Source organism: Colletotrichum jinshuiense, chromosome 3 (genome assembly GCF_051148585.1).
Source record: "Colletotrichum jinshuiense chromosome 3, complete sequence".
Lineage (NCBI taxonomy): Eukaryota > Fungi > Ascomycota > Sordariomycetes > Glomerellales > Glomerellaceae > Colletotrichum > Colletotrichum jinshuiense.
In genome coordinates this window covers 708,185-733,923 of record NC_139310.1, presented here as the reverse complement: position 1 = coordinate 733,923, position 25,739 = coordinate 708,185, and the positions used below count along the sequence as shown (strand labels likewise).

General features: G+C 50.1%; 6 protein-coding genes across 6 annotated transcripts; 3 read left to right on the top strand and 3 right to left on the bottom strand.

Moving 5' to 3' along the window:
• Positions 1–372: 372 nt before the first annotated feature.
• Positions 373–2,592, top strand: EsH8_III_000209 (Zn(II)2Cys6 transcription factor; the record flags this gene model as incomplete). The annotated part of the gene is made up of 4 exons (XM_083261934.1): positions 373–632; positions 693–723; positions 797–1,255; positions 1,318–2,592. 4 exons carry the CDS (start codon positions 373–375, stop codon positions 2,590–2,592), a joined length of 2,025 nt encoding a protein of 674 aa, XP_083122421.1.
• Positions 2,593–3,103: 511 nt separating this feature from the next.
• Positions 3,104–8,487, bottom strand: EsH8_III_000208 (polyketide synthase; the record flags this gene model as incomplete). The annotated part of the gene is made up of 4 exons (XM_083261933.1): positions 3,104–4,597; positions 4,638–7,699; positions 7,779–8,006; positions 8,076–8,487. The coding sequence occupies 4 exons, from the start codon at positions 8,485–8,487 to the stop codon at positions 3,104–3,106; spliced, it is 5,196 nt and encodes a 1,731-aa protein (XP_083122420.1).
• Positions 8,488–10,471: 1,984 nt separating this feature from the next.
• On the top strand, positions 10,472–11,097 carry EsH8_III_000207 (EthD domain-containing protein; the record flags this gene model as incomplete). Its single annotated transcript, XM_083261932.1, has 3 exons — positions 10,472–10,672; positions 10,750–10,946; positions 11,019–11,097. 3 exons carry the CDS (start codon positions 10,472–10,474, stop codon positions 11,095–11,097), a joined length of 477 nt encoding a protein of 158 aa, XP_083122419.1.
• A 395-nt stretch (positions 11,098–11,492) lies between these two features.
• EsH8_III_000206 (uncharacterized protein) lies at positions 11,493–12,939 on the bottom strand (the record flags this gene model as incomplete). Its single annotated transcript, XM_083261931.1, has 3 exons — positions 11,493–12,038; positions 12,100–12,615; positions 12,682–12,939. The coding sequence occupies 3 exons, from the start codon at positions 12,937–12,939 to the stop codon at positions 11,493–11,495; spliced, it is 1,320 nt and encodes a 439-aa protein (XP_083122418.1).
• A 682-nt stretch (positions 12,940–13,621) lies between these two features.
• Positions 13,622–15,565, top strand: EsH8_III_000205 (uncharacterized protein; the record flags this gene model as incomplete). The annotated part of the gene is made up of 6 exons (XM_083261930.1): positions 13,622–13,655; positions 13,722–13,850; positions 13,908–13,967; positions 14,028–14,322; positions 14,405–14,531; positions 14,627–15,565. The coding sequence occupies 6 exons, from the start codon at positions 13,622–13,624 to the stop codon at positions 15,563–15,565; spliced, it is 1,584 nt and encodes a 527-aa protein (XP_083122417.1).
• Positions 15,566–17,576: 2,011 nt separating this feature from the next.
• EsH8_III_000204 (uncharacterized protein) lies at positions 17,577–25,381 on the bottom strand (the record flags this gene model as incomplete). Its single annotated transcript, XM_083261929.1, has 10 exons — positions 17,577–18,902; positions 19,203–19,738; positions 19,862–20,252; positions 20,481–21,448; positions 21,857–22,055; positions 23,223–24,402; positions 24,465–24,590; positions 24,666–24,836; positions 24,899–25,069; positions 25,131–25,381. The coding sequence occupies 10 exons, from the start codon at positions 25,379–25,381 to the stop codon at positions 17,577–17,579; spliced, it is 5,319 nt and encodes a 1,772-aa protein (XP_083122416.1).
• Positions 25,382–25,739: the final 358 nt, after the last annotated feature.

Here is a 25,739-nt window from a genome sequence, read left to right as displayed (position 1 = left end):
CAATGATACCTCCAGCTCAAAACGGAGAGAGACTCATGTTCATCGCCGGCGCTGAAATACTGTTGGTTCGTTCGACATGCCGTTTTGAGCTTGGTCGGCAGACCATCTCTCGTGTTCTTTTCACAAATGTCAAATACCAACGCGTTTATGTTGAATTTGCTCCCCAAGCGCCCAGCTGACATAAATGTGCATCGGCATATAACTATTACATTTCCGCCTCTAATGACCCCACCTCCCTTGGTGCATTTATCTCTTGCTCGGCGTGCATACCCTCGATTGCTTTCCACAATCACCCCCACTTCCCAAAACCTAGAGCAACTCTCCAGTTCCAAGTCGCAGTGTCAGCCTACTCTTCCTCTCTGTTTTCACACCATGGCCGAACTGAAGATTACCCGAGGGCACTCCTGTGTTCCGTGTCAACATCGCAAAATCCGCTGCAATGGCCAGACACCGTGTGCATACTGCACTAGGACGGGTAAAGATTGCGTACGGCCACCTTCGCGACCTTCCCAGACTGCAAATAGCCGTAACGGTCGGGGGCCACAGGGCCGGTCCACGGCTTCGGATATTGGTTCCTCTGCAGGCAGTGGACAGGTCATTGTCAGCGGGGATCAGCGCCGTTATGTCGAAGAGTGAGCCTCAATCAAGATGACAACTAGAAGTTCAGTTGTTGATATTGGTATTTAAAACAGCAACAAGTTATGGACGAGTCTTGGCAACGAGGTAAGTCCGAAACCACCTGCAGTTATGAATCCAGTCCCATGTATATCGTGCTAACTTACTACTGGTGTGATAGATGGGTAGAAGAGATATCAATTCTCATCCACAAAGCATACCTATGCAAGCAAGGGCAGATATGCCTTCTACCAACATAAACCTCATTTTCGGTCGCCAGAGAATGGATTCTCTATTGATGCTACATCCTTCAGCAATTCAATCATTCCGATTATGGCAAGTTTTCACCAACAACGTTCACCCTCTCACGAAGATTCTCCATGGGCCCTCAGTTCAAGAAGAGATTCTTCGATCGCTTTCTGAACCCTCTTTGACAGAAGGCCCTACAGAAGCTCTGATATTCTCAATTTACCTTGTATCTGTCGTATCCCTGACAGACGAAGAGTGCCGGAGCCTACTTGGCGAGTCCAGAGAAAAGCACCTGGCAAGGTACTGCTACGCAACGGAGGCGGCATTAAGCAAAGTCGACTTCCTCAGGTCAACAGATCTCAAGGTGCTCCAGGCCTTTACTCTATATCTGGTACGTAATCAAAAGAGGCATTCTTGTTCGCTCACAAACCACCACCTACTAATAATTTGTAGCTATCTCTCCGTCATTTTTGTGACCATGACATTCTTTGGCTCTTGACAGGCCTGGCAACCCGCATGGGTCAAAGAATGGGGTTGCACCGCGAAAGTTCGTTAAAAGGCTTACCACCTTTTGAGACCGAATTACGACGTCGAGTCTGGTGGCAAATTGTCATTCTGGACGGTCGAGCAGCCCAACTAACGGGTGCATCCATGAACCCTGAAATTCAACTCTACGGCGACACGAAGCAGCCGATCAACGTTAATGATGGAGACCTTGTCCCTTCTATGAGCACATTGCCTCTTTCATCGCCAGTCACAACTGAGATGGTTTTCTGTTCGGTTCGAATTGAGATTGGCGTGTGGATGATACAGCAGAAGTGTCTGCTGGGCCTAGCGACGTCGCCTGATGAAAAGGTCAAGTTTTTGAAGTCTATCGACAACCTTGAGAGTCATATCGAAGAGAAATACCTCAGCAATATTGACACAGATATTCCGGTAAACCTTCTTACTACGTATCTTGCCAGATCTGCAGTTTGCCAGCTGAGGCTATCGGTCTATCACCCCATCCATCGTCCCGAAAGAGCTTCAGGCTTAAGTACAGAGCAGCTGGATCTACTTCTGGAAAATAGCCTCGAAGTAATTCGGTATGATGTTCTTTCACACTCCACAGAGTCTTTACAGCGTTATTCGTGGCACATTGCCAATTTCTTCCCCTTCGAAACCTTTGTTTTGCTCATCAGTACACTGTCTGGTCGTTCAACAGGCCAGATCATTGATACGGCCTGGTTCGTCATAAACCAGGTCTACGAGCACCACCCGTGCTTTATCGCAGACGCCAGTGACCCCTTGTATTGGGCTCTCGGCAACCTCACATTGAAAGCTTGGAGTCAGAGGGTTGCGAGCGCCAGAGCGGACGGGCTTGAGCCATTTCCGGAGCCACCATGCATAGTACAGCTTGTCCGCCGACGGGCTATGCTGTCACAGAATCGGCAATCTGCACAAAGAGCCCAAACAAATACCGAAAGCACTGGCCCCGAAACACCTCAGGATCTCCCTCAGATACAGAACTGGCAAAAGGATGTCGCTTACGACCTGAACATGTCGCAGCAGCCGCCATCACAAGACCGTGGTGTGGCCATGGCAGTGACAGAAGAGCATTTACTTCGCATGACAGAGGACATGGATATGGATTGGGACTTTTGGCAGGAATTATTAGACGGTAATGCGTCTAGTGCACGGGATGCTCAGGAAACCTTTTCGTTCTCGTCATTCGTAAACAAAGCATAGATAAGGCCATGGACGATGCCATACATTGAATAATGAGTCTCACCCGCTACGGTTCCACCTTGAAAATTTAGATCTTGAACGCATTTTGGTGTTAATGAATGAGCAAATGTCGATTGCCTAATCTTGTCAGTGATTTTGGATACAGTGCCTTCAACCGACGCTAGACTGAAAACCGAGTTATAGCTTGGCCAGAGGCTTGCATGGATCTTTTCATTTCTGGTTCGAGCGGTTGAAAATCATTATGCGGCTTTGACACTTGATAGAACACTGGATCAAACTTGGCTATCTTATGCTCTCCACGATGAGCTAGGAAATGACCTCGTCGTTCAAAGACATTGGGCAAGATAAATGACAGAAAGCAATCAGAGATAGTTGAAACGTCGAAAGAAGAAAAGATGCGTTCAGTGTTTATGATTTAACATCTCAGAAAACGAAGGACATAAGAGAAAGAAAACAAAGTACATGCGTTAGGGGTTCTCCTCTGCTTCTCCTTCTCTCTGACTTTCAGACTTCAAATGTCCAAGGCTCTAGCAAGAAAACCAGAAACAAATTCTGCGTTACGCCCTCGCTTCAACATGGTGAAGTGGTTCGCACCCGGGATGCGATCAATGACCAAATTCCCATCGCCGCCAAGCAAGGCATCCCAGCTGTTGGGCCCAAAGTTTGTTCTGTTTTCCAAAAGCCAGCGCATTTCGCGTGGGTCGTCTTCGCGATACTCTGGACGAGGATCATTAGAATCCTTACATACGCCATCTTCGGCCCACAGCAAATATGTTCGGGGTGGTGGAGGCAGGTTGTCTTTGAATGCGTTGCCGCCGTCATCCTCAAGTAAGGATGTGTTCCACGGTACTGAGACATAGGCGTCCAGCGCATCTACAAAGGCTAGGAAATGGGCGAGAAGCCATTCGGGAGCCTTTGCACCGCTGCCTGCGGCTCCATGAGGGCCGTCTGAGCCAAAAATGTTCTGGGCGTTGAGGAAGTCGTACAGCCGGGGTGGGAGCTTCTCGAGTCCAATTGGACCGGGAGAGTCAAGAAGAATGAGACGATCAACCTGGTGGCCTGCTCTTGTGAGCATCAATGCTGCTTCGTAGGCGCAAATGCCGCCGGCTGACCACCCCCCCAAGGCGTATGATCCGTGTGGCTGACGCCTCAGAATTTCGCCAACGTATAACTCGGCTAGACCCTTTAGCCCAAACTCAAAGAGATGTTTGGCATCTTTCAGCCATGGGCAGTTGAGACCGTAGACAGCTATGTCGCCGTCCGATGAAATTGGTGGCAATGATGCATATGAAGTCGCGGATCCGGAGCCGTCAGGGAGTAAAAATAAGGTCGAAGTTGCTTTCTTCGGACTTCCCTGTAGTAAAGTTGAAGTCGCGCGGAATTCATGAAGTAAGTGTCGTGTATGGCCGGAGCTGCTGTCAATATTGTCCACGCCAGTCTTTTCTGACCTCATATGTTCGTCCTCACTTTGCTCTCCGTCTGTAGTTATAGGTGTCACCGTCTCAGGCTCGCTTACAGTTGCGTGACTGGCTGCAACACTCCCGTTACTGCTGGTTTCTGCGTCTGCCGCTGTGAACCCTAGGAAAGTTTTGAAGTGACCAAGAGTTGGGCAGTCCAAGAAGATGGAAGAGTCGGCATCAATTCCAAGGTCCTCTCGCATGCGCCCCGTAATTGTAAGCGAAAGCAAAGAATCGACACCGTGGTCTGCAAAGTCCAGCTCATCGTCTGATAGAGCCTCGGGCGAGAGACCTATCTCCTCCGACAAGATCCGGAGGAGAGGTCTCAATTGGCCGTCTACAAACGGATCTACTGCTGGTGGCAGTGTCATATCTGTTGAGCCCATCGCATGCCGGTTTGGCGGTGCTACCCCTGCCGTCGTCATGGCAGTAGGCCCAATCAATGATGATGTGAGTGCCCCTTCACGTCGAACACGAAGAACGTCAACAGGACCAAGTCCATTCGTGGGCAGAACCGTGTTGAGAATTCGGCGCGGTAAGCCTTGGAACTATTTTCATCAACGTTAGTATTCCTTTGTCTATGGTCACGAAGGGGTAAATTAATAGACTTGCAGTGATATCACCATACACTCCAACCACTGTGTCATTGTCATCCAGAATATACAGATCTCCAGAGTACTTGTTGCCATCAACCGGTCTCATGCGGATGTAGGTATGATATGTGACATCTTCACGAAAGTCTTTGGCGATCTTCATGGACCCCCAGCCATGGTTGACGTAAACGTAGTCGCTGGGGGTGGTTTGATGGCAGTTCATGAGGAAGCCAGTCGTTTGGCCGCAACTATCAATCCACAACGGATTGCAGTGAAAGCCACCACGTGGCGTGCGGAAACGCACTTTGGCGGTTGCTTCAAGCTCTTCGCTGTGCAGCACCGCCTCACGTAGTCCTTTGAAACCGTCTTGATAGTCAACCAATGATGAAAAGACTTTGTAGATCATCCCGGTCGCAAGCGTGCTATCCAGTCCCTGAGTCGCCCGTCCTTGAAGATACTCGATGCTGCGCCTAATCAAATACGTCTGGCGATCCCATTCAGCCATCCAGCTGGTTGGGTCGCCAAAATGCAGCTCACAGTCAACATGCTTCGTTCTGTGTCCATTATCATCGGATTCGATGCTGTATATGCTCATGGATGCTATCCTGCTATCGATCGGATAATGTACCTCGATACGGAATGGTGTTGGTGATGGTGTACCGTCGCCGTGTTCGTTCAGGAGTAACGGTTTATGAACTTGCATAGTATGAACGTCAACTGCAAATCCTTTTAGGTCGGGACGATACTTTTCAAGTAGGTGCTGTCCCAATGTCAAACCCACGTCGGCATACAGCGATGACGTGCACACCTTGACGCCATTGACGCGATGGCCTTGTGCGACTTCAGCCAAAAGTGGGCTGGCAAAGTCGGATTCAGCAACGATTGTCAACATCTGGTTATCCAAGTTCTCTTGCAAAATCTTCTGGACTGAGGGAGTTGAGATCGAAGAATTTGAAGCTGTCGTTGTTGCGTTATTGACCGTGGATGGAGGATCGCCCTTAGTAAGAGCCCAGTCATGCACATACTGAATCCAGTAGTTCTTATGATCCCAGCTGTAAGAAGGAAGTCGAAGTACTTGGTGGCATCCTTCAAAGTCGCGGTGGTATTCATTCCAGTCAATGGTTAAACCAGCGTTGTAAAGAATGCTGAGGCCATCGGCCATAACCTTCCAGCAATCTTCATTTCGACGCAGAGAAGCAATGGTTGTTGTAGTCTGCCCGAGGCTCGATTTTACAAACGCCGAACAGACATTGTGTGGACCGATCTCAACCCAAAGGGTCGTGGGACTGTTGTTGATGATCTTTGCACGCTCCCCTGCCCGTAGGGCACCCTCGAAATCAACTGCTTCCCGACAGTGGCGTTGTATATGAAGGGGCCCAATGGTTCCTTGATCCCCGGGACTGATGACCGAAGCGTCAAGCGCGCAGAGTATAGGAATTTGAGGCGGGTGAAATGTAACTCGGGATGCGGCGACATCCAGGTCAGAAAGAATAGGGTCAACCTGCGCCGAGTGAAATGCAAAGGCCACTTTCACACGGGTCGCCTTGATGTTGTCTGCCGCGAGAGTTTCGGCCAGCTGGTCGATGTCGGTGACCCTTCCACTAATAACAACTTCCCGCGGACCGTTGACACATGCCACTTCGTGGATGTTTGCGTTCAAGAATGGCCGGATCTGAGGTAGTGAAGCTCGTATAGCGAGCATAGAATGGCTGTCCATTTCGCACTTTTCCAAAAGCAACTGTGCTCTTGTGCCCGTGAGATAAATGGTGTCGCTTGTCGAAAGAACACCAGCGACGTTGAGTGCAGCGTAATGGCCAAGACTATGTCCAAGGACAAAACTAGGTTCAATCCCGAAAGATTTCCACAACTTGGCCAGAGCCATCTGTAAACAGGTGGAGCCAAGCTGGACTTCGACGGGACTCAACGTCTGGACGTCTACCTTTCCAATAATCATCGGCAATATGGAAGGAAACCCATGGGCTAAAGTGATGCTGTCGTATGCAAGGATCTCTGAGCGGAAAAGCGAGAAGTGTTTGAAATACTCCTTCCCCATCCCGGTGTATTGTGCTCCCTGTCCAGTAAAGACGAAGCCGACAGAGGGCGCCGCAGCAGGCAACTTCTTCACATCTTCGCGCCGGATAGCGGTGTCAAGAACCTGTAACAAATGATCGGGGCTCTGGGCTGGCATCGCAATCCGAAAGTTATGGTGCATGCGCCTCGCTGTGGTTGTATAGGAGAGTTTTGACAGGAAACCTGGCTCATCATGTTGTGATTGTTGTCGGTCTTGGACAAATTTTTTGAGATTCTGAAGGTTCTTTATTAGCGAGCTTGCTGATCTGGCGGACACGGCAACAACATGAACTGAACGAGGATGGTCAAATGCTTTTCCAACGTCCACCCGTCGAGGCGCATCTTCTAAGAGCAGTGCCGAATTTCCGCCAGCTGCTGAAAAGTTGTTGACAAATGTGTGGCGGGTACCGTCACCTCCGTCTGGACGGTTCCAGGGCGTCGATTGCCTTGCGATGTGAACATTACGTGCGGTTAAATCGGTAGGAAAGTGATGGTTTATTTTCGTCTTGATTCCGCAGTGAGGTGGGATAATGTTGTTCTGCATCATAAGCAACGTCTTTATCAAAGCTACCACGCCAGAGGCGGACTCGCTGTGGCCTACGTTGGCCTTGGCTGATCCTAGATGCAGGCTTTGACGTGGTGAACGTCCCCCCCTGCCGCTGGTTGGAGCGAAGGTCTTTAGGACGGATGACATCTCGGTAGCATCACCAGCCTGCGTGCCTGTGCCGTGCATCTCGATGTAGCTTACATCATACGGGTTGACTCCGGTTTCCCGAAGGAGCTTCGCAAAAATGTACTCTTGTGCACCTGCATGTGGTCGTGTGATGGACACAGCTTCGGCAGAATGGTTTGTGTATGCTCCCAGAACGACACCAAGAATGGGATCATTGTCGGCCTGCGCATCTTCGAGTCTCTTCAAGACGATGGTTCCGACACCATCAGCACGACAATAGCCGTCGGCTCCATCGTCGAATGTGTTGCAGTTACCTTTAAAGGAAGATCTCGAGTCAGCCAAACGCTTCCTTGAGGTTTGTCTAGAATTTTAAAAGACTGAGAAGCTTCTTACCTGTTCTAGATAAGAAATGGCCTCGGTCCAGGCCAGCAAAGTTGTCGGGGCTAGTCATAACATTGGTACCACCAGCAATTGCCATGTCGCAGTCGTTTCTCCAAAGAGAGTTGCAAGCCATGTGGATAGCTGTTAGACTAGAGGAGCAAGCCGTGTCAATGCTAGCACTCGGGCCGCTAAACTTGAAAAAGTAGTTCAGCCTCCCAGGAGTAAAAGCTCTATTGCCACCTGTATATTGCCATCAGCGTATTGCTGTCAATGGGATCACATGGATACAAGCCGCCCTGAGTAGCTTACCTGGAATGAAGTACGTATCCACGTTTTGACCGCTGTTGATCTCTCTCCAGTCATCGCTCGTCATTCCATAGAAAACACCCACCCTATCTCTTTGTGTTGAAGGAGTTCTCCCCGGGACAATACCAGCCATCTCAAGAGCCTCGTAAGCCGTTTCTAGAGCTAATCTCTGGCCGGGGTCCGATTGTTCCGCCTCTTTAGGGGAGATGTTGAAAAACTTGGCATCGAAAAAACCCGGGTTTTCAATCCAGCAGCCGTTCATGACCTTACTGGTGTTCTTCCTACGGCCTGTGGCATCATAGTGGCTCTCTGCATTGAATCGGTCTTCGGGTACTTGTCGATGAACGTCGCGACCATTGTTGAGAATGTCCCAGAATGCATCGAGATTAGCTGCATCGGGGAACCTGCCAGACATGGCTACAATGGCTATCTTTGAATCCTGTGGTCGACCGGAGCAGTCATCTGCTTTTGTCTCTGCTGCAGAAGGATTGGTTGACATAAATCCGGTGATTCCATGGTCCACGATGCACTTGTGTGCAAGTGTTGGTCCCAGTACTGATATAATGCCGTTGACGATGGCTGTTCCAATGGGTCTCAGCACACCCTGCGTGGATGTGGAGTTATGCAGGATGTTGGCGACTGCGTGCGAGACTTTGGGTATGTCCAGTGGAAGAATCAGCATGTCTCTCAACGAGGAATGAAGTAACTCCGAGAAAGTGGTTGGCTCAAAAACGTCCCCCGAAGAGCCAGAAATGACCGGTATACCGGATCGTAGAGAGCACACCGGGCGAGCAGCCTCTAGTACCCGATTCACATCATCATCGGTGAAGAGGTGGGCAGCACGGTATGGGCCATGTATAGGTACCGAGAGAGCATCTTTGGCAGACGGGAGTGCCGTTCCTATAAACTTGTCGAGTACAGAAGGTGGGCCACTGATAGTCAGACTATGGTGCGCAACAGAGCTGATATAAGGTGCAGACGGACGTGCGAGTCTCTGGTTCCCATCAATCAGCAAAATATACAGTTATAGCAACAGTTTCGGGACGACATGATGAAGTCAAGGGAAGAAGATACAACTTACTAAGTTACTTCTGAAGCGTTCTAGTGTGTCTTCGGCAGAGTCTCTTATGAGGACAGCCTCTGGGACAACTATAGACCAAGTAGATGAAGTCGTAAGTTCAGTGTTGGCAGCGTCAAAGAGCGATGCAACGCGAAGTACGATCAATCCTGCTTGTAAAGCAACCCGAACTGCATCAACACCGGCTACTACCAAGTCGCTCAACGAACGAGAACAGCTAACTGCCGCAGCAGCAAGCGAGCCAACACATTGTCCGATTATGTGGCTATTTTCCGCGCGAGGGTAAGCATAACCTTGACTGTCATAGAAACTACGAACGCATAGCGAGTTAGTATATTTGGAATCTCATTCTAAGAGCCTTTTCGTAGAAAACCGAGGATAGTGAATCTACGTATCGTTCAAGGTGCAAAAACTAAGAATACTTACTGGATGAAGCTGCTTATTTGGTATAAGCATGCCAGAGCACTTTCTAAGGCAGGGTTGGTGGTTCCATTCTGAAACTTTGAGACCAAGTCGGAGATATTGGTAAAAGAGGGGAACAGATGTCTCTCGGTGACCGGCAAAGAGGATATATCTCTTCTTAAAGCGACGTGAACATGGTTAATGAATGACGTCAGATACGCACTGTTGCGTTTGAGAAGCAATTCGCGCAATGCCGGTGCAAACCTAGCGCTCTGATCTCCAAAAATGAAGACCTCACATAAGGTGGGCGGAATGTCTGTTGAGTCCATTTTCTGTACTTGACGTTGAATGCCAAGAATTGGTACTTGCAGAATTGTGTTGAAACGGAGCTTTAAATACCAAAAAGAGACAGTAATTAACAGAAAACTTCGTACTATTATACCAGAATGACAGTATTTATTGTTGATCAGCGTTCTCCCAGTCACCTTTGTAAATGTCTATTATATTAGGCCATTCTATGAGCTCTTGAACGTGTCTGTCCCCATTACACACCATTACCTAATCAACTAACAGACTGGGATTGCTTTCCCGGCCGCATATTCTGACCCCGAGGTCCGAAGGAGTCGGTCGGGCATAACATGTCGGGCTAAATCCACACTCGGTGAAGCGATTACCGACTCCAATCACACCCTTACTGAAGTAAGACTACATTTACTCCACCCCGAACCAGAACTAGGTCCGAGATGCCAACGGATAGTTGACACAGCTCTGACACCCGTGAACTTGTGCAGGTCTCCTATCAAAAACACACTTTCCGGCGATTCCTATTTGTCTCTCTAAAATACAGCTTCCAACGACTTGTGGTCGAGGGTTTCTCAGCAAAGAGCCAGTGTTTCTTTTCGAAAGACAATCAAAAACCATGGCGCCACATTTTGATAACCCATCAAACTCAGGGTCGCTGAACCAGCAGAATCAGCCCAACAACCTCATTTGCCTGACCATTACTGCCTTCAGGAACCCATCGCTAGACGAAGAGGAGTACCGGCACTATATGACCAACGTGCATGCAAGACTCGTTAGTCCTTTGATGGAAGAGTATGGTATACTTCGTTACTCCATGGTAGGTCTCCCTGAGGTCTTCGGCGGATTTCTTCATCGGTTACGATCAACCCCACTGCAGCTTGCTGACCGTCAAAGACACACAACACCAAGAAGACGCGGCCGATGCTTTATCAGCTATATGATCCACAATTTTCTAAGCTCTCGGATTATGACTGCGTTGTGCAATTCGTTTTCAAGGATATTGAAGACTTCAAAAGAATGAAGTCTGACCCACGATTCCTTCAGAAGGTCGCGCCGGATCATGTCAACTTTGCCGATACCAAGAGGTCGACGTAAGTTCCTTTGTTCTCATGTTCGTATTCCGATAAAGTTTTCGTCAATCTAACCCTGAATTATGGTTCTAGCATGACTGTTGGGTATTTTGAAGATTTCGTTAATGACGGCAAGGTAGTGCCTAAGGAGTGGAATAAAACTCAGAGGTAGCTTTCCGAAGAATGTTGAACTCGATAATGGCACCAGAACATTTGATGTAAATATGTCTATACATGCCATCTGAAACAGGTATCTGATCTCTTGCTATAAACAGCAGGTCAGTAGTCTGCAATGTTCATGTCAGTAGTGATTTGTTTTCGATATTGGCATTACCTCATCCTATTTGAGTCATTCCCCTCTCGGCGAACGGTAAATAAGCAGAATAGACAGAAGGATTTTGATACTGTCTGTAGATCATATATAGATCAGGCTTGATTGCTTCTAATTTTCATCCGTTACAGTCACCAACGGTCCAATGTTCTTCTCAGCTACATCACTACACAAAGCCTACGCTTATCAAACTGAGCAATTCCCATGAAATAGATCCATAGACTAGTCGTGAATATTTACAGATCAGATTTGAGCCCAATCGTCAGCAAGCTCATGTTACTTCCCTCTGGCTGCCGCATGCCCTGAAGTTCCAATCTGGGGTCTACTGACTTCAACAAGGCCTCCCAGTCATCCAATCCACGTTCTTGCGCATTGAATACTTGGCGCATAGTCAGATCACGCGTTCTGATGACACGCTCACGTACGGAAGGCAAAAGCCCTGGCGGTGGCAACACGGTGTCCATGATAAGGAGAGTGGACTTGGTTGCATCGAGCGCTGGTACGAGATTGCCTAAGATTACGGCAGCTTCTGCAGAGGGCCAATCATGAATGATCATGCGGAGCATGTAGACGGCTGCTCCAATTGTCGGTTGCGGCTCGAAGAAATTGTGTGCTTTGAAGGACACACGAGTAGCCAGCGCGGGTTTCGTGACGAGCTGCTCAGCAGCAGTTGCCGCTGACTTTTCACCATGAATCACAGCACCGAGGTCCTGAACCTCGAAGCGAAGATGAGGATAGGCTGCAGCAACAGCAAAGCTGGCGTGACCAGTGGAGCCACCAATCTGTATATGAGGGCCAAGGTTAGCTAGCTTTTTTGGTAGAAGAGGGACTTGGGTTCCCTACATCAACCACCAATGAATCATCTGGCAAATTGGCCCAAGCGAACCCATTGACTAAATGAGCAAGATCCATGCCTTGTCCGTCCGTCACACTCTTCATATATCCAGAAAATTGTTTCGTAAGCGATGGGCTCTGGGAGAGATGATCAAAGAAGGGCAGAGTGTGGTCGAAAGCAATATTGTAGGCTGTCTCCGTCTTTTCGATGCTTCCTGGCCACTTTTCCGTGGGGCGGACCATAGCGGCAGCAGTTGGGATGGAAGCAGTGAACATGTATCCCGCCCAGTCACGCATGTTAGGGACCTTTATGAACATGGCCGAGCTGGCGGTATGTGCGACATGACCGGGCTCTGACTCGGCCAATATGTTGCTTGTCATGGCCATGCGTGCAACTGCTTTCAGCTGCGACTCTGGAACCTTGGTTTCCAAAGCCAGCGTCCCGTATGACACAGCACCCTCAAGGGGGATATGAGACAGTATGTCGAAATGATGCAGCCATTGAAGTGCAAAGATAGTATGATACTATTACCACAAACGAAGCTATAGGTTAAATGTTATTTAATAAATCAGACAAAGAGGCAGACTTACGCTAGCCGTAATATTAGGTAAAAGTTCACTGGGGCCAGTGACTAGATTGAACAGCTTGAAGGCCGTCTCTGCGACATCAATGCGGGCGTCCTGGGCCTCCTTTCGCGCAGTTTTCGGAACGACATATGTGGGACCGTCGGCTGCGAAGGATGGTTGAGGAAGGCCTTCCGCATTCAAGCATTCGTTTAGCACCTTGGTTGAAGCCAAAATAGCTTCAGCAAGCTCAAGAATCAGGGAGGAGGCTGCAATTGAACTCATTGTTTCGTGACTGTTCCGAATCAAAACCAAATTACAAGTAAATTGCCAAATTTTCGATTCGTTGAAAGTAAAGCTCGGGTTTCAAGCAAGAACATAGAGGGGGATATAACTACTTCTGAGAAAAGGGCATTAATTCTAGTCTTAATTCTCTCTCCACGAATGTGGCTTCTTCCATAATTAGCTCAAATGTGAGGGTTGCATCATTTCCGGCCATATTATTTCCAGCCCATCGCGTCAGCAACAATCGGCGCGGGTGTGCAGTGAACAAACACTCGGGGAATCATCTGATGGGAGCGGAAGCCGAACAGCGGTACTCATCGCAGCGATGAAAGGGCCGAGAAGGATTCCCGACCACCGACTGCATGAGGACCCACTCCGGTCCGAGGGCGACGGTTTAAAATCGTATGACGGATAAACTGATACGTGCTACACCTGCCAATCAAACCCAAGAAGGACGCACTGCTGCGTCTTCAAGTCGACTATATGGTTTACTTCAAGTGCATCCTGATTGAAACGGACACATCCAGCCTTTTGGTTAATGCCAAGCGTGCATCGATATTCACGCACATTTACTTTGTGTTATATGCATTTTTGCAAGCTGTGTATCACTGCAGATCTTAAACCTTTTCAGACTGCCCACCAAACCCAAACCATTTTCAACTAGTTCCTGAAGTATTGGACAATGCCAGCTCCTACAGTTGCTGTAATTGGCCTTGGTATGAATTCATCGACTTGCATGCATTCACATGCACTATGCAGCTATTAACACAGCGGTTATACAGGAGCCTTAGGTCTTGTGGCACTCAAAAATCTTCGAGAGGAGGGTTTCGATGCCATCGGCCTCGACCGAAACGATTACATCGGAGGCCTTTGGCACTTTGATGAAGGCAACAAGCTTACTGTGATGAGGTGTATGTAAATTGGATAAGAAGCCATTTTTACGCAATCATCTGACGCAGTTCGAATAGCTACTCTCTCTAACGGCTCCAAGCAGCGAGGATGCTTTACTGATTTTCCGTTCCCCGCTGGTAAGTTGGGTGACATTCAAGTGAATAATATGGAAGGTATGCTAATTTGGCCAATCTCAGACACGCCTGATTATATTCCTGCCGAGGGCATTGACAAATACTTACAAGACTACGCCAAGCACTTTGGGCTGATGGAATACACCCGTCTTCGAACTAGTTTCCACGGTGCTGGATTCGACAACAAGAGACAACAATGGCGTCTGTCTCTTTCCACTCCTGAGTCGCCAAAGCCTCACTTCGAGTATTTTGACAAAGTCGTATTCGCCATGGGAGCAGACCAGAAACCAGTGAGGCCAACGATTGAGGGCATCGAAAAATTCAAAGGCTTTGTGGAACATTCGATGGCATTCAAAAAGTGAGTATGAATGATGCTGACAGTACATCATTTGAATCAGCCTTCGTTTTATTAAGTGTTTGCAACTGACATCATTGACCAGTCCCGAAATTCTCGCTGGAAAGAGAGTCATGGTTCTAGGCTTCGGCAACACAGCAGCTGACATGGCGACGGAATTGGCTCCGATTGCCGGCCAAGTCTATCTCGCGCACCGACACGGTGCAATCATCGTAGGTCCAGCCTCCATAAGATCGCAGATTTAAGTTATAAATGCAGACATTTGCAAAAATATTACGCGGAGTTGACACTGACCTTAAACGTACAGGTTCCTAGATGGGTAAAGGGCAAGCCGGTCGACCACGTCCGAACCTATCGTAAATACGTCATTCTGAACATGATGAATCGATACACGCCTTCATTGTGGGAGAAGACAATGAATAGTGTGATCTCAAAGCTAGAGCATGAAATCTTTGACCTTAAGCCGGAATGGGGCTTTGATCCTGCCCCTTCTATTACTAACCAGCGCCCGCTTGTGAACGATGAACTCATCCCTTGTCTCGAGAAGGGCTCGATCATTAGCACGAGGGGGCTTGCTCGTGTCATCGACGACAAAACTGTCGAAACAAGCGATGGAGAGCGGTATGAAGTTGACGCGATCCTCTTCTGCACCGGCTTCACCGTTGACTACTCGGTCGCGGGACCTGACGCTGACCCGTGCCGAGCTACGACGACGGACTGGGAAAAGTCCCATGGCTACACGGGCCGTCCGCTTCCAAGATTGTACCAGAACATCTTCAGCCTTGATCATCCACACAGCCTCGCCTTCATTGGACACCTGTCCTTCATGAACCCGGCGTTTTTCATGTTCGACCTAGCCACCATGGCAGTGGCACAACTCTGGAAGGGCGCGTCGGCTTTCCCATCTCCGGCTGAAATGGAGAAGCAAGTTAATGACCAGCATTCCTGGGTTCTGGAACTGGCAAAAAAGGGCCCCGTTACGCCGTCCATTGTGAAGGCCTCAGAGTGGATGGATTGGGTGGACAAAGTCATCGGCACTGGCCTACCAGAACATCTTGGGTACTCCCTCAATGGGTGGGGCTTTTGGTTGCGCGATCGCCAATTCTGTAACATGCTTATGGACGGTCTGCTAAGCCCTCACACGTACCGTCTGTTTCCAGGCAAGAGAAAGGCTTGGCCAGGAGCACGCGATGCTATTATCGCCATGAACGTTGATCGGGAAGAGAGGTTTGGACCGATGGAATAGAGACCTGCAAGGTCCGATACATATCTTCTTATGGCTCTCTAAAATCGCGCAAGATGGAAATTAAAGTTATATGAAAGGAAAGCTGCAGAAGTATTACTGGGAAGGAAAATGTGTGGATTGCTACGGGTTCACATTCAAATATGTCTCCTTGGTATTGAACTTAGTCTATCGTTTTCTCTGGTGGCATTTTACAAGTTTTGCGCTATTCTCAAGTCTCAACTAAAGCATGTCACAACTTTGTTATCATCTCCGTGTTGATGATGTAGTCAGGAACTTGAAGAGCCCTCGGGCAGTGATTTAGGTTTATATACTTAAGTGCTCAAACTCGAGTAAATAACAGAGCATTCATCAAGTCACCATCTTAAACGCCATTTTAAAATATTAGGTACTTTTACTGTTGGAATCACAGGGTATCTGTTGTATACAACAGGACTGCCCGTATGGGCTGGAGCTCGCCGAATATCAATATGGTATATTCGGAAGCTGTAAATCGGTATGTAGAAGGCAAAGTAGAAGGTTGGCAGCAGCAGCAGCGGAAGTGTAGATATAGCCGTGGGCAGCCCGGAGACGTAATCTCCGGGCTCCGCTGCTGCGGCCGCTGCCGCGGCCGGCGGCCGGCAGCTGCTGCTGACCGCCTGCCCGTATTCTGGTCACGTAATCCAACACTGGCAGTCTTCTACTTTGTGCCAGTGCCACCAGAATACATTGTACTACTATACATGAAGGGGATAATGGGCAGTTGACAGCCTGCTGTCAACTGCTGCCGAATCGAACGAATAGGCGGTCAACAGTAGACTGTTGATCGCTGCAGAATCGAAGATATATCCATGCTGCCCGGATTCCACCACAACCGTCAGGCCCGCGTTACCCATCCTTCCATCCGTATAGTGGCTCTGTTGGTGCTGACGAAGTGCTCGAGAGCCCGGTTGGGCGCTGACTTGGTGAAGGCATCCGCTGGATTATCGTCACCGTGGATCCAGCGTACTTCGTGAAGTTCACGTCGTTCATACGACTGTCGTAGGGCCATTATATCGATCATCAACCTCTTCTCCTTGGTGGTGCCTAGCTTAACCAGGCATTCGTACAGCGAATACGAATCCGTACAGACGATCAGTGGGATCGTTGGCAGCTGTAGGTGGGCAGTGATGAGGTTGAGGGTGGTGGATAGGGCGTAGGCCATATCTACGCCAGCGACCATACCGTACACCTCGGAGGCCAACACGCTGCGTGTGACCCTCTTGCTCTTGGTGGAGCTGAAGTGGATGATATTGCCAGCAATAGTGAATTCGTCGCTGTTGGTGCTGCTGGTGCTGGCGCTGCTGGCGCTGCTGGCAGCAGCCGGCACCTCGTTGGCCAGTATTATCACGAACCCTAGTTGTGAGGATAGATCGCTGTTGTTGGCGAAGGATCCGTCAACAAACACGTAGAGCTTGGCTGTCGATAGGTCGAGTGGTATAAACGTAAGGCCGCGATCCAGCGATTCTATCTGCCACTGGATACGGCGATTGAGGTTCTTGATATCCTCTGGTGATGGATCCTGGTGTTGTGCAGCAACCGATAGATCGAAGCAGGCCTCGGGTTGGCAGATTGACGCGATGTAGGCGCCGCAGGCCCGTTGCTCAACGTACTGCTGCTTCGCAGTAGGCTCGTCAGCTGTAATAAGCTGGAGCTTCTTGCCCTGATCTTTCTGCCGTAGTGTGATGGTATTGCTGGCTGTATCGCTGGCTGTATTGCTGGCTGTATTGCCAGCAGCCAGGCTGACGATCCCACCGTTAAACACAAGTGGTTTGTCAACAGTCAACGTCTGCTTCGGTTTAGCAGTGAAGGCAGCCTTCTGCAGCTGCTCGTCCTCTTGCTGTGAGAAGGCCTCGTCTGATAGGCTGAGGGTATCGTCGGTCTGCATGCCAACGCAACTGAAGTCTGGATTTGTAGGTGATGAAATCAACAGGTAGGGGTCGTACGACGATGTAACCATCTGGAGATTCTCTCTGTGGTGGCCGTGGTACGTTGCCTACCAGTGGGTGCCAGCCTCTGTGATGCCGTATAGTGGTTTTACAACTTCCATGATGGTCCCAGGTGGATACTGATTGCGGATCTGCGCTGGCAGATAGGTGAGGATCGTGCGGTTGAGCTCTGTTTGTGACTGTACATAGGCCTGGACGATGTCTCGCAGCCACAACGTTGCTCTAGGCTTGTCAGAAAGTAGGGACGGAGCAAGTGCCAGGATCAACCGTTGGCTGGCCTGTTGGATAGTGGGCGATTGGGTGAGGATGGCCTCCTTTCCGTCGTCTGCATATCCCTGTATAACGAGCCTGGACTTCTCGTACGGCGTATTGGTAGTCTTGCCCTTAATCTCGTTGACGATACGCGACTTGAAGATCCGTATCCCGCTGTGTAGGGCCTTGTCAAACAGTATGAATTTAAATACGCCTCGATCAATAAGTGTGTTAACCTCCTTCTTGTCGGACTGTTGGAACGGCGGGCCTGGTGTTGTAATTACACCCTGTTGGCGCAGTTGGATCGCCAGCAGTAGGTCTGCCTGTTCCTTGTTGGATAGGAAGGTCTGCCACACATCTGTCTCGTAGGTGAATTGATTGAAGAAGTAGACCGTCAGTAGTGGGCGCTTCCGCGGGCGGCCTGGGCGACGTCTGACTGTCGCCGGGCTGGGCGCTGGATCGGGCGCCGAATCGGGCGCCGGGCCTGGGTTAACGACGATCTCGTCAGCGGTCCGCTCTTCCAGCTGGGCTGGCGCTGGCGTTGCTGTAGGCTGGGCCACTACCACAGCCTCGTCTGGATCCTCGTAGTATGGTTTAACGACAGTGGATCGGAAAGTCCTCGGGCCACGAGGTAGATCAACAGTACAGTCTTCACCGTTAGTGGCGATCAATCGGAACGGGCCCTGCCAGCCCTGCTTCTCTCGCCACACTCGTACCAGCGACTGTATCGGTAGATCCAACGTAGGTTGGGTATCCGGGCCGTTGCGGGCGGCTAGGGCATCGGCCACCTGGCGGCGTGCGTGAATCCGTCGTACTTCGTCGGTTGCCTTCTGTATCGCTGCTGCTCGTTGGGCGACGTTGGGCGAGGGCGCAGAATCGTCTACCACACGTGGGTAGGCGCCGAACACAAGCAATGTGGGCACTAGACCGTTGGGCCCAGCAGTATCGTTGATCGACTTGACTGCTGCTTGGAGGGCTGCCTCTGGGCTGGCAGCTGGATCTTCTGCCCGTATTATTTCGTAGGCCCGGCGCAGCAGTGCATGATATCTTTCCACTTTGCCAACGCTGTTGTGGGCTTCCACTGGGATCTCCTTGATGGAGATACCCATCGATCTAGCAGACTACCTGAATTCGGTCGATCGGAAGTTGGTTCCAGCGTCAACGACGATCCAGTCGGGTGGGCCCTGGTATACGTCGATCCAGCACAATCGAAGTACTGCCTACGTCTCTTTTGCGGTTAGATTCTCAAGGAATTGGGCTGCGTTAAACGCAGTAGCTGTATCAACGACGTAGAGAACGGGCCTGCTGTCTAGATACAGCATGTTAATCACTAACTGGTAGTTAAATAGGTAATTGTCGTTATGAAGTGTGAATTTGAACCTGGCTGGGCTTGGGCTGTGAAGTTGGCAGCGCTAACAGACCTTTGTCAGCTGTTTGATTGCTGCCAGTTCGACTAGGTGGCCTGCCTGCTGGAGGACCTTGTGAAGACGTTGTATTGACGGGTGCCTGAATTGGCGGTGTAATCGCCGTAGTTCAACCTCTGTTAGATGGTTCCAGGCCATCCACTGCTCTTTCTGATGGTCTAGCAGCATCCATGGATGACCCCATTTCCGTACGACGGGCATAGTGGTATTGCCCTGCTGGAGGACGTTGGTGAGATTGTTGAATTGGATACCAAGTCGATCGAGATCCTGCAGGTACAGCAGGAATAGGGTGTTGGTGGGTACTACGTGGAATATAATAGGGCTGAAGGGTGTAGGAACAGTGGTTGTTCCAAGCGATACTAGTGGATCTCCTGATCCAAAGCGAATGTTGGTATTACCAGCAGTTGACGTATCCAGCGTAATAGATGGATCGTCACGTTGGAGGGCAAGGAGCTGCTGGTAGCCAGCTGTAGAGAATCTGGCTGCGCCAGAATCAGGCATAATACCCTGGAACGTCGAGGCAGAGTATTGGTCTTCCAGCGTGAATACATCCACTGGATCACTTGTCTGTGGTTGTATTAATCGTTGGGGTTGGAAGTCCTCCTTTGTTAATGCGTGGTTGACTGCCTAGTTAGACAGTATAGCTGTGATCTTACTGCCATTGAGGGCAGTTGGGCTTGTGAAGTACGATGTAGTGAAATACTGCCTACTGTCGTCTTCCTCGTTGTCGCTGCCGCTGTCGCTGTCGTTGTTGTTGTTGTTGTTGTTAGTTGTTGATCTTACAGCCTGGCAGTATTGCGCGATCGGATCGTCAGCATCAACAGTGGATTCTACATCGCTAATGCCCTCGATACCTTCCTGCCACGCGAGGAACTGGCTGTATGCGGCAGTTGATGGATCCTGTACGTGCTGGCTGGCCCTGAAGCGGTCGTACGCCTTGCGCCGCTCGTCTGCTGTATGCTTTGTTGACCAGCAGCCTGGCCGGTTGCAGATGTAGCACTTCTTTACAGCAGGTGGAGGAGGCGTATTTCTACTATAGCCAGTAGGCTGGTGACGTAACGATTACCGTGACTGTTGGCGTGACTGTTGGCGACCAAATCTAGAGGTTCTACCACGCCCATTATACGTACGGTCAGTCCAATACTGCTCTGGTGGGCCAGCTGTGAATTGCTGCTGTTGTTGCTGGGCTGTAATACCTATCGCTGACTGCAGTTGACTGCAGACTCCTTTATACGTAGGCGCTGGGCTGAATAGGCAGAGTTCACACTCTCGTACGCTGCGACAGGCGCTGAGCACCTGGTCACGTAGTGCTTCGTCAGACTGGTGGATCGTTGTAAGCGTACGCTGGATCTTGGTAAGCTTATCCAGCAGCAGCTCCAGGCATTCCACCTTGGATTTGTCAGGGTTGTCCTGGATGATGCGAGGTAGGGTTGTACTGCGCCACTCTGCGAGATAGGTCTGGCGTGCCTCTTCCGTCTCGAACTTCTGCTTGATCTGTTGGACTATCGTGTAGAAGTCTAGTGGTATACTGACTTGGTAGAGGTGGTGGTAGTAGAAGGATAGTGCTGGACCTTTCAACATAGCGGAGATAGCGCTGGCAAAGTGGGCTTGTGGTATTCCCACTTTGTGGCAGTTGTCGCGGAAGATAAGCAGCTTGACCTCCAAGACGTCATACATGCCGCCGCCGTACTTCATCTCGTCGGTGTACAGCTTGTTGAGATCTGTAATCTGCCTAGCTGCGGGTATGTAGTCTGGTACGGTCTGCTGCTGTTGGACAACTTGCTGCTGTTGGACAACGTGGGCGTGGGTTGCAGTAGGTGGAAAAGCTGGGTGCCGGGCAGCCTGGTGCTGGACAGGCGTGTGCTGCCTAGTTGGTTGTTGATCCACTGGTTGATAGACAGTTGGCTGTTGGGTAGTCTGGTTGACAGCATGTGGAATAGTTGGCTGGACTGGTGGAGTGGTAGATGGTGATGCAGTCAGCTGCCTCTGTTGGATATCGAGCTCTTCCACTGTTAGTGGTCGCTGCTGTATTTCGTTGCGGAATTCCAGGTTGGAAATAAGCTGTTGGAACGACCTATTCCTGGCAGCTACTCTGTTGATCTCTTTATTAGTCCAACAGTGGAAAGTATCCAGTTGGAAGACGTCGTATATCCTCTTGGCGATCCGCCCACCATCTGTAGCGATGTAGACGCCATTAGTGAGAAGGTATTCCCATAGATACTTGACGATCTGCGACGTCGCTGCTGCCTAAGTGGATTCAGGCCACTCGTCTACAGAATGTTTGATCTCCTCCCACAGCCTTCTGCCTGTAAGGTTGTTGATCCTGCACCATTCCATCACAAAGATAATCGCAGAGTTAACCTGCTGCTCTGTATTATCCTCTGCTGCTGGCTTGAACATAGCTATATTACCCCAGGTTGACTGGTCAACGTAGCTCTGTAGGTTGGGTGGAATAGGTATAGTTGTGCTGCTGTTGGTTGACGTGGATGGAGCAGCAGACGGCGCAGTAGACAGCGCAGTAGATGGGGCAGGTGATGCCATCTTGGGCGAAGTGGTGGATCTTCCAGGCAGGTAGGCTGACAACACCTCGATCACGGGCGTTTCTCTTCAGCCGCAGCGTCAGAGGCGTATACGTTCGTTAGGCGGATTACTGCTGGTTGTCTGGAAGACCTTTCGCGTAGGCTGGGCAGTAGGTTGAACGGTAGGTTGAAGAGGCGGAAGGTTGAAGTTGAAGTCGTTGTTGTAGAAGTGGAAGTAGATGTAGATGTGGAAGGAGTGGAAGAGCTGCCGCCAGCTGTCTCGTGGAGCTGGCTGGTGGCGGCGGCCGGGTGGACGATCTGCTGCTTCCAACTGTATAGAAGAGCTGGCTGCTGCTGGCAGTAGTGTATGGAAGAGCTGCTGCCAGCGGCAGTGTGGAAGAGCCGCTGTTGCTGCTGTTGGCCCTGTTGAAGTCGGGTTTTCTCGGCGTAGCTGGCTGGGCCGCGTTATTGTCGAAGTCGCGTAATTACCGTCAGTTGATGTGATCGTTGACGTGATTGAGGGGAAAAGTGAGGTTATTGATAATGATCCTTGTCGCCAGGGGTAGTGTGGGTAACAAGGTTGGAAGAGGAAAAATAAGTAGGTAGGTAGGTAGGCGAAGTAGAAGTAGGCGAAGTAGGCGGTGAATAGGGGGACTGCGTGATGGACGCTCTCTAGCTAGGCGGAATCAAAACCCGTTTCTTCTGGAGATTCGAAGGTATCGCGAGATCCTAGGCAGGCTGGTCGGAACAGACTAAATGGGATCCGCGATAGCTTCGTTAGCACAGTACCGTTAGATCTGCCTGGACCGGTCGGAACGGATAGGGGGATCAACAGCGACTGTCTCTTCTGCTTAACCTTGCTGATCTGCGGTATCGTGGTTGTAGCAGTGAAGCTATCCACGAATCGTAGTGGTTGTGAAGTTAACCACGTAGTGGCAACTGTGAAGTTAACCACTGATCAGTGTTGGAATCACAGGGTATCTGTTGTATACAACAGGACTGCCCGTATGGGCTGGAGCTCGCCGAATATCAATATGGTATATTCGGAAGCTGTAAATCGGTATGTAGAAGGCAAAGTAGAAGGTTGGCAGCAGCAGCAGCGGAAGTGTAGATATAGCCGTGGGCAGCCCGGAGACGTAATCTCCGGGCTCCGCTGCTGCGGCCGCTGCCGCGGCCGGCGGCCGGCAGCTGCTGCTGACCGCCTGCCCGTATTCTGGTCACGTAATCCAACATTTACTCCATATGTAGGGTTGTGGAAGTACAAAGGAAATTGAGATATGGTCAAGAAAGCTAATGCAGTTTACCGCAAATGCCAAGAGTAATAGGGTATTTAAGTTCCCGGAGTTAAGCACAATGATCAAGGCAGAGTTCGAGGTTGCAAAACTGGCTAAACATTGTGCTAGTTTGAATCATCGGAAACCCAGGCCTGCAAAACCTCAATCAATCCCCGAATCAATGACTTCCAGCGGGTATCATTATCAGCTAGACCGTCTCCTACCCGATTGGGTGCCAAAGAAGTCTGTGCCGCACCCTGTGGACACTCGGTTTGTATTAGAGCTCGATGCTCTCCGCCCTCCAACTCGGGAAGTGTACCTGGTAGGAACCCACGCTGATCAGGTCCATACTCTGGCGGGATTTGTGGCCAAACATCGATCCCGTCGAGAATGGCAACAGCCATACCGCCGGCTAAATGTGTCTCGATGTGACAATGGAAGAGCCATGGGCCGGGGTTTGTGACTTGGTACCGCAACACCAACCATGCCGACCCGTCGAACGATGTGACGAAGGTATCCCTCCAGTTGGGGGTTTCCAGATCGAAGCGATCTGGTTCAGCAGCGATGGCTTCGTCAACTGATGAATAGTTCCAAATGCCGAGGCCGGCGCCAATCTGCCACGTCTTCCCTGTGTGCTTGTGCATCATGTGCGGGAACTCCTGAGGCTGACCCGGTTGCGAGCCAACCTGCACCACCAAGTCCACCCAGCTGCCGTTTTTGGTGCGAATGACGAGTCCTTCCTCCAAGGCGTCCGCCGAATGGGGATCGTACAGTAACGGCTCATACGCGCTACGGTCCTCCTCATACATGCCGTGTCCTGACATCGTGTACTTCCAAGCAGCCTTCCAGCGGTGCGTCTGTAGTACATGCATGGCGTCTGCCTTCCTCGCTGGCGGGTTTGGTGGGTATGGCGGGAGATGATCACGGTCAAGAGTGATGACAGCCTTGTGCGTGCTGTTCTGTCCGCCGTAGTCAATTGAACCCAGAGACTCGCCACCCTGAATTCCACCTTTATATCGAAGAGTTGCAAATGCTGAGATGACTTGAGTCAGGCCGTTGTCTGCCACGCGAATAGTGTAGTCTTTTGCCAATTTGTCGAGCTTAATCATGACGGCATATCGTTCACCGGCGTACATGTGCACCGTGTCGACTCTCTGGGGGGTAATGTAACTCCCATCGACTTCATAAACCCACATGTCATGTTCATCTACCGAGAAGACGATTGTTTTGAACGTTGCGCCTCCTATGAAATTGAGGCTGACCCATTCGGCCCCCGGGTCGACCTCTATGATCTCCTTTGGGCCTTTTGATGGAACACAACCTTGCTGCAAGTGTAGTGGAATGGTCTCTGGTTTTCCGGTCCCCAGGTATGGTCCCTGCGTCGACTTCATAAATGGAAAACACCTTACAAGAATGTTAGCATCTTGGCCACAGTCATAAAACTGTTGAGGAGCGAAATCACTAACCCTTTGTCATTTACTTGGCGAGGATACAAGCCGTACTTCATGTACGTGCTCGTAAGATTGATTAATGTGTCGACACCCGGGCAGTATAGACTTCCCTTGCCGTTGACAAGTATACTATCTGAGCAACTTGAACATTCAACTGTTAGCTCTCCTGTGAGTACGCTTAAAGTCGTCTTCTTTGTTTGATCCGGATTCACTCACAAAATGGCCATTCCCGAGCTCTCTTCGGCCTCCATATACTGCCAAGACTTGAAACGAGTCCAGTCTGATACCATAACAATTTTTGGATCCACGGCAGCACTGCGCATTGCGTTGATGTCTGCTGGGGTTTCGCTGATGAAATGCCACGGCGCTGGTGCGGTCGACTTACGGCTAAACAAATTCGTCGACATTAATGCAACTATCCATATTCTAAATGTATGAGCCCCTCTTACCGAATGAAAATAGGGCCATATAGGCCATCCAGAACTGTTGTCCGAGAGTGGGAATGGTACCAATGAGTGCCTGCTGGAGATGCCTTGAAACGGTAAATAAAGCTCTGGCCAGACTCTATCGGCTTTTGAGACAGGCCGGGAGATCCATCCGACCAAGGTGTTCCGTGCATCCTGTTTTAAGAGAGCTCTGTCAGCTCAAACGAGGCAAGGAACACTCTTCAAATCAACTTACTCAAGTCCATGCCAGTGAACAGTGGTGTTGAACGACATCTTGTTGTGAACGGAAATTTCGATATCATCATCCTCGTCGCATAAGATCGTTGGGCCTGGAAATTGACCGTTGATCTTGATCATTTCTCTCTCCTGGCCATTTGGTGCGCCAAGCTCCCACGTGATGACCCAATCCTGCTTGAATAGCGCACCGGCAACCCAGGCTGGTAGCACCCATGACAGCAGAAAAAGTCGTAAAACTAGAGATGTCATTTTTTTGACAGTCTATCTCCAGAAATGGAGTGTTTGGATTTTACCCACCCAGGCAAACAACCTTTACAACTTATTTTATTATAACGGTGGCCCGACCAAGCCGTGAAGCGTAGCGGCCGGGAACTCTGACCCAGTTATCCCGATCCGGTGATCCTGTCGGTGTCGGACCCCGATGGGCCGGTCCGAGGTCTCGGGCCGATTGTTATTTTGGTAATACTTCCTCCTCGCCCAAGCCATGAGTGCACTGAAAACAAAGTTCTGCGACAAAATGGTGTGTTCATATGAACGTGTTTGCTTGTGGATTTATCTTCCCCCCAATTGCGCGAATTGTTGAAAAGCAGTCAACTAAGATTACACA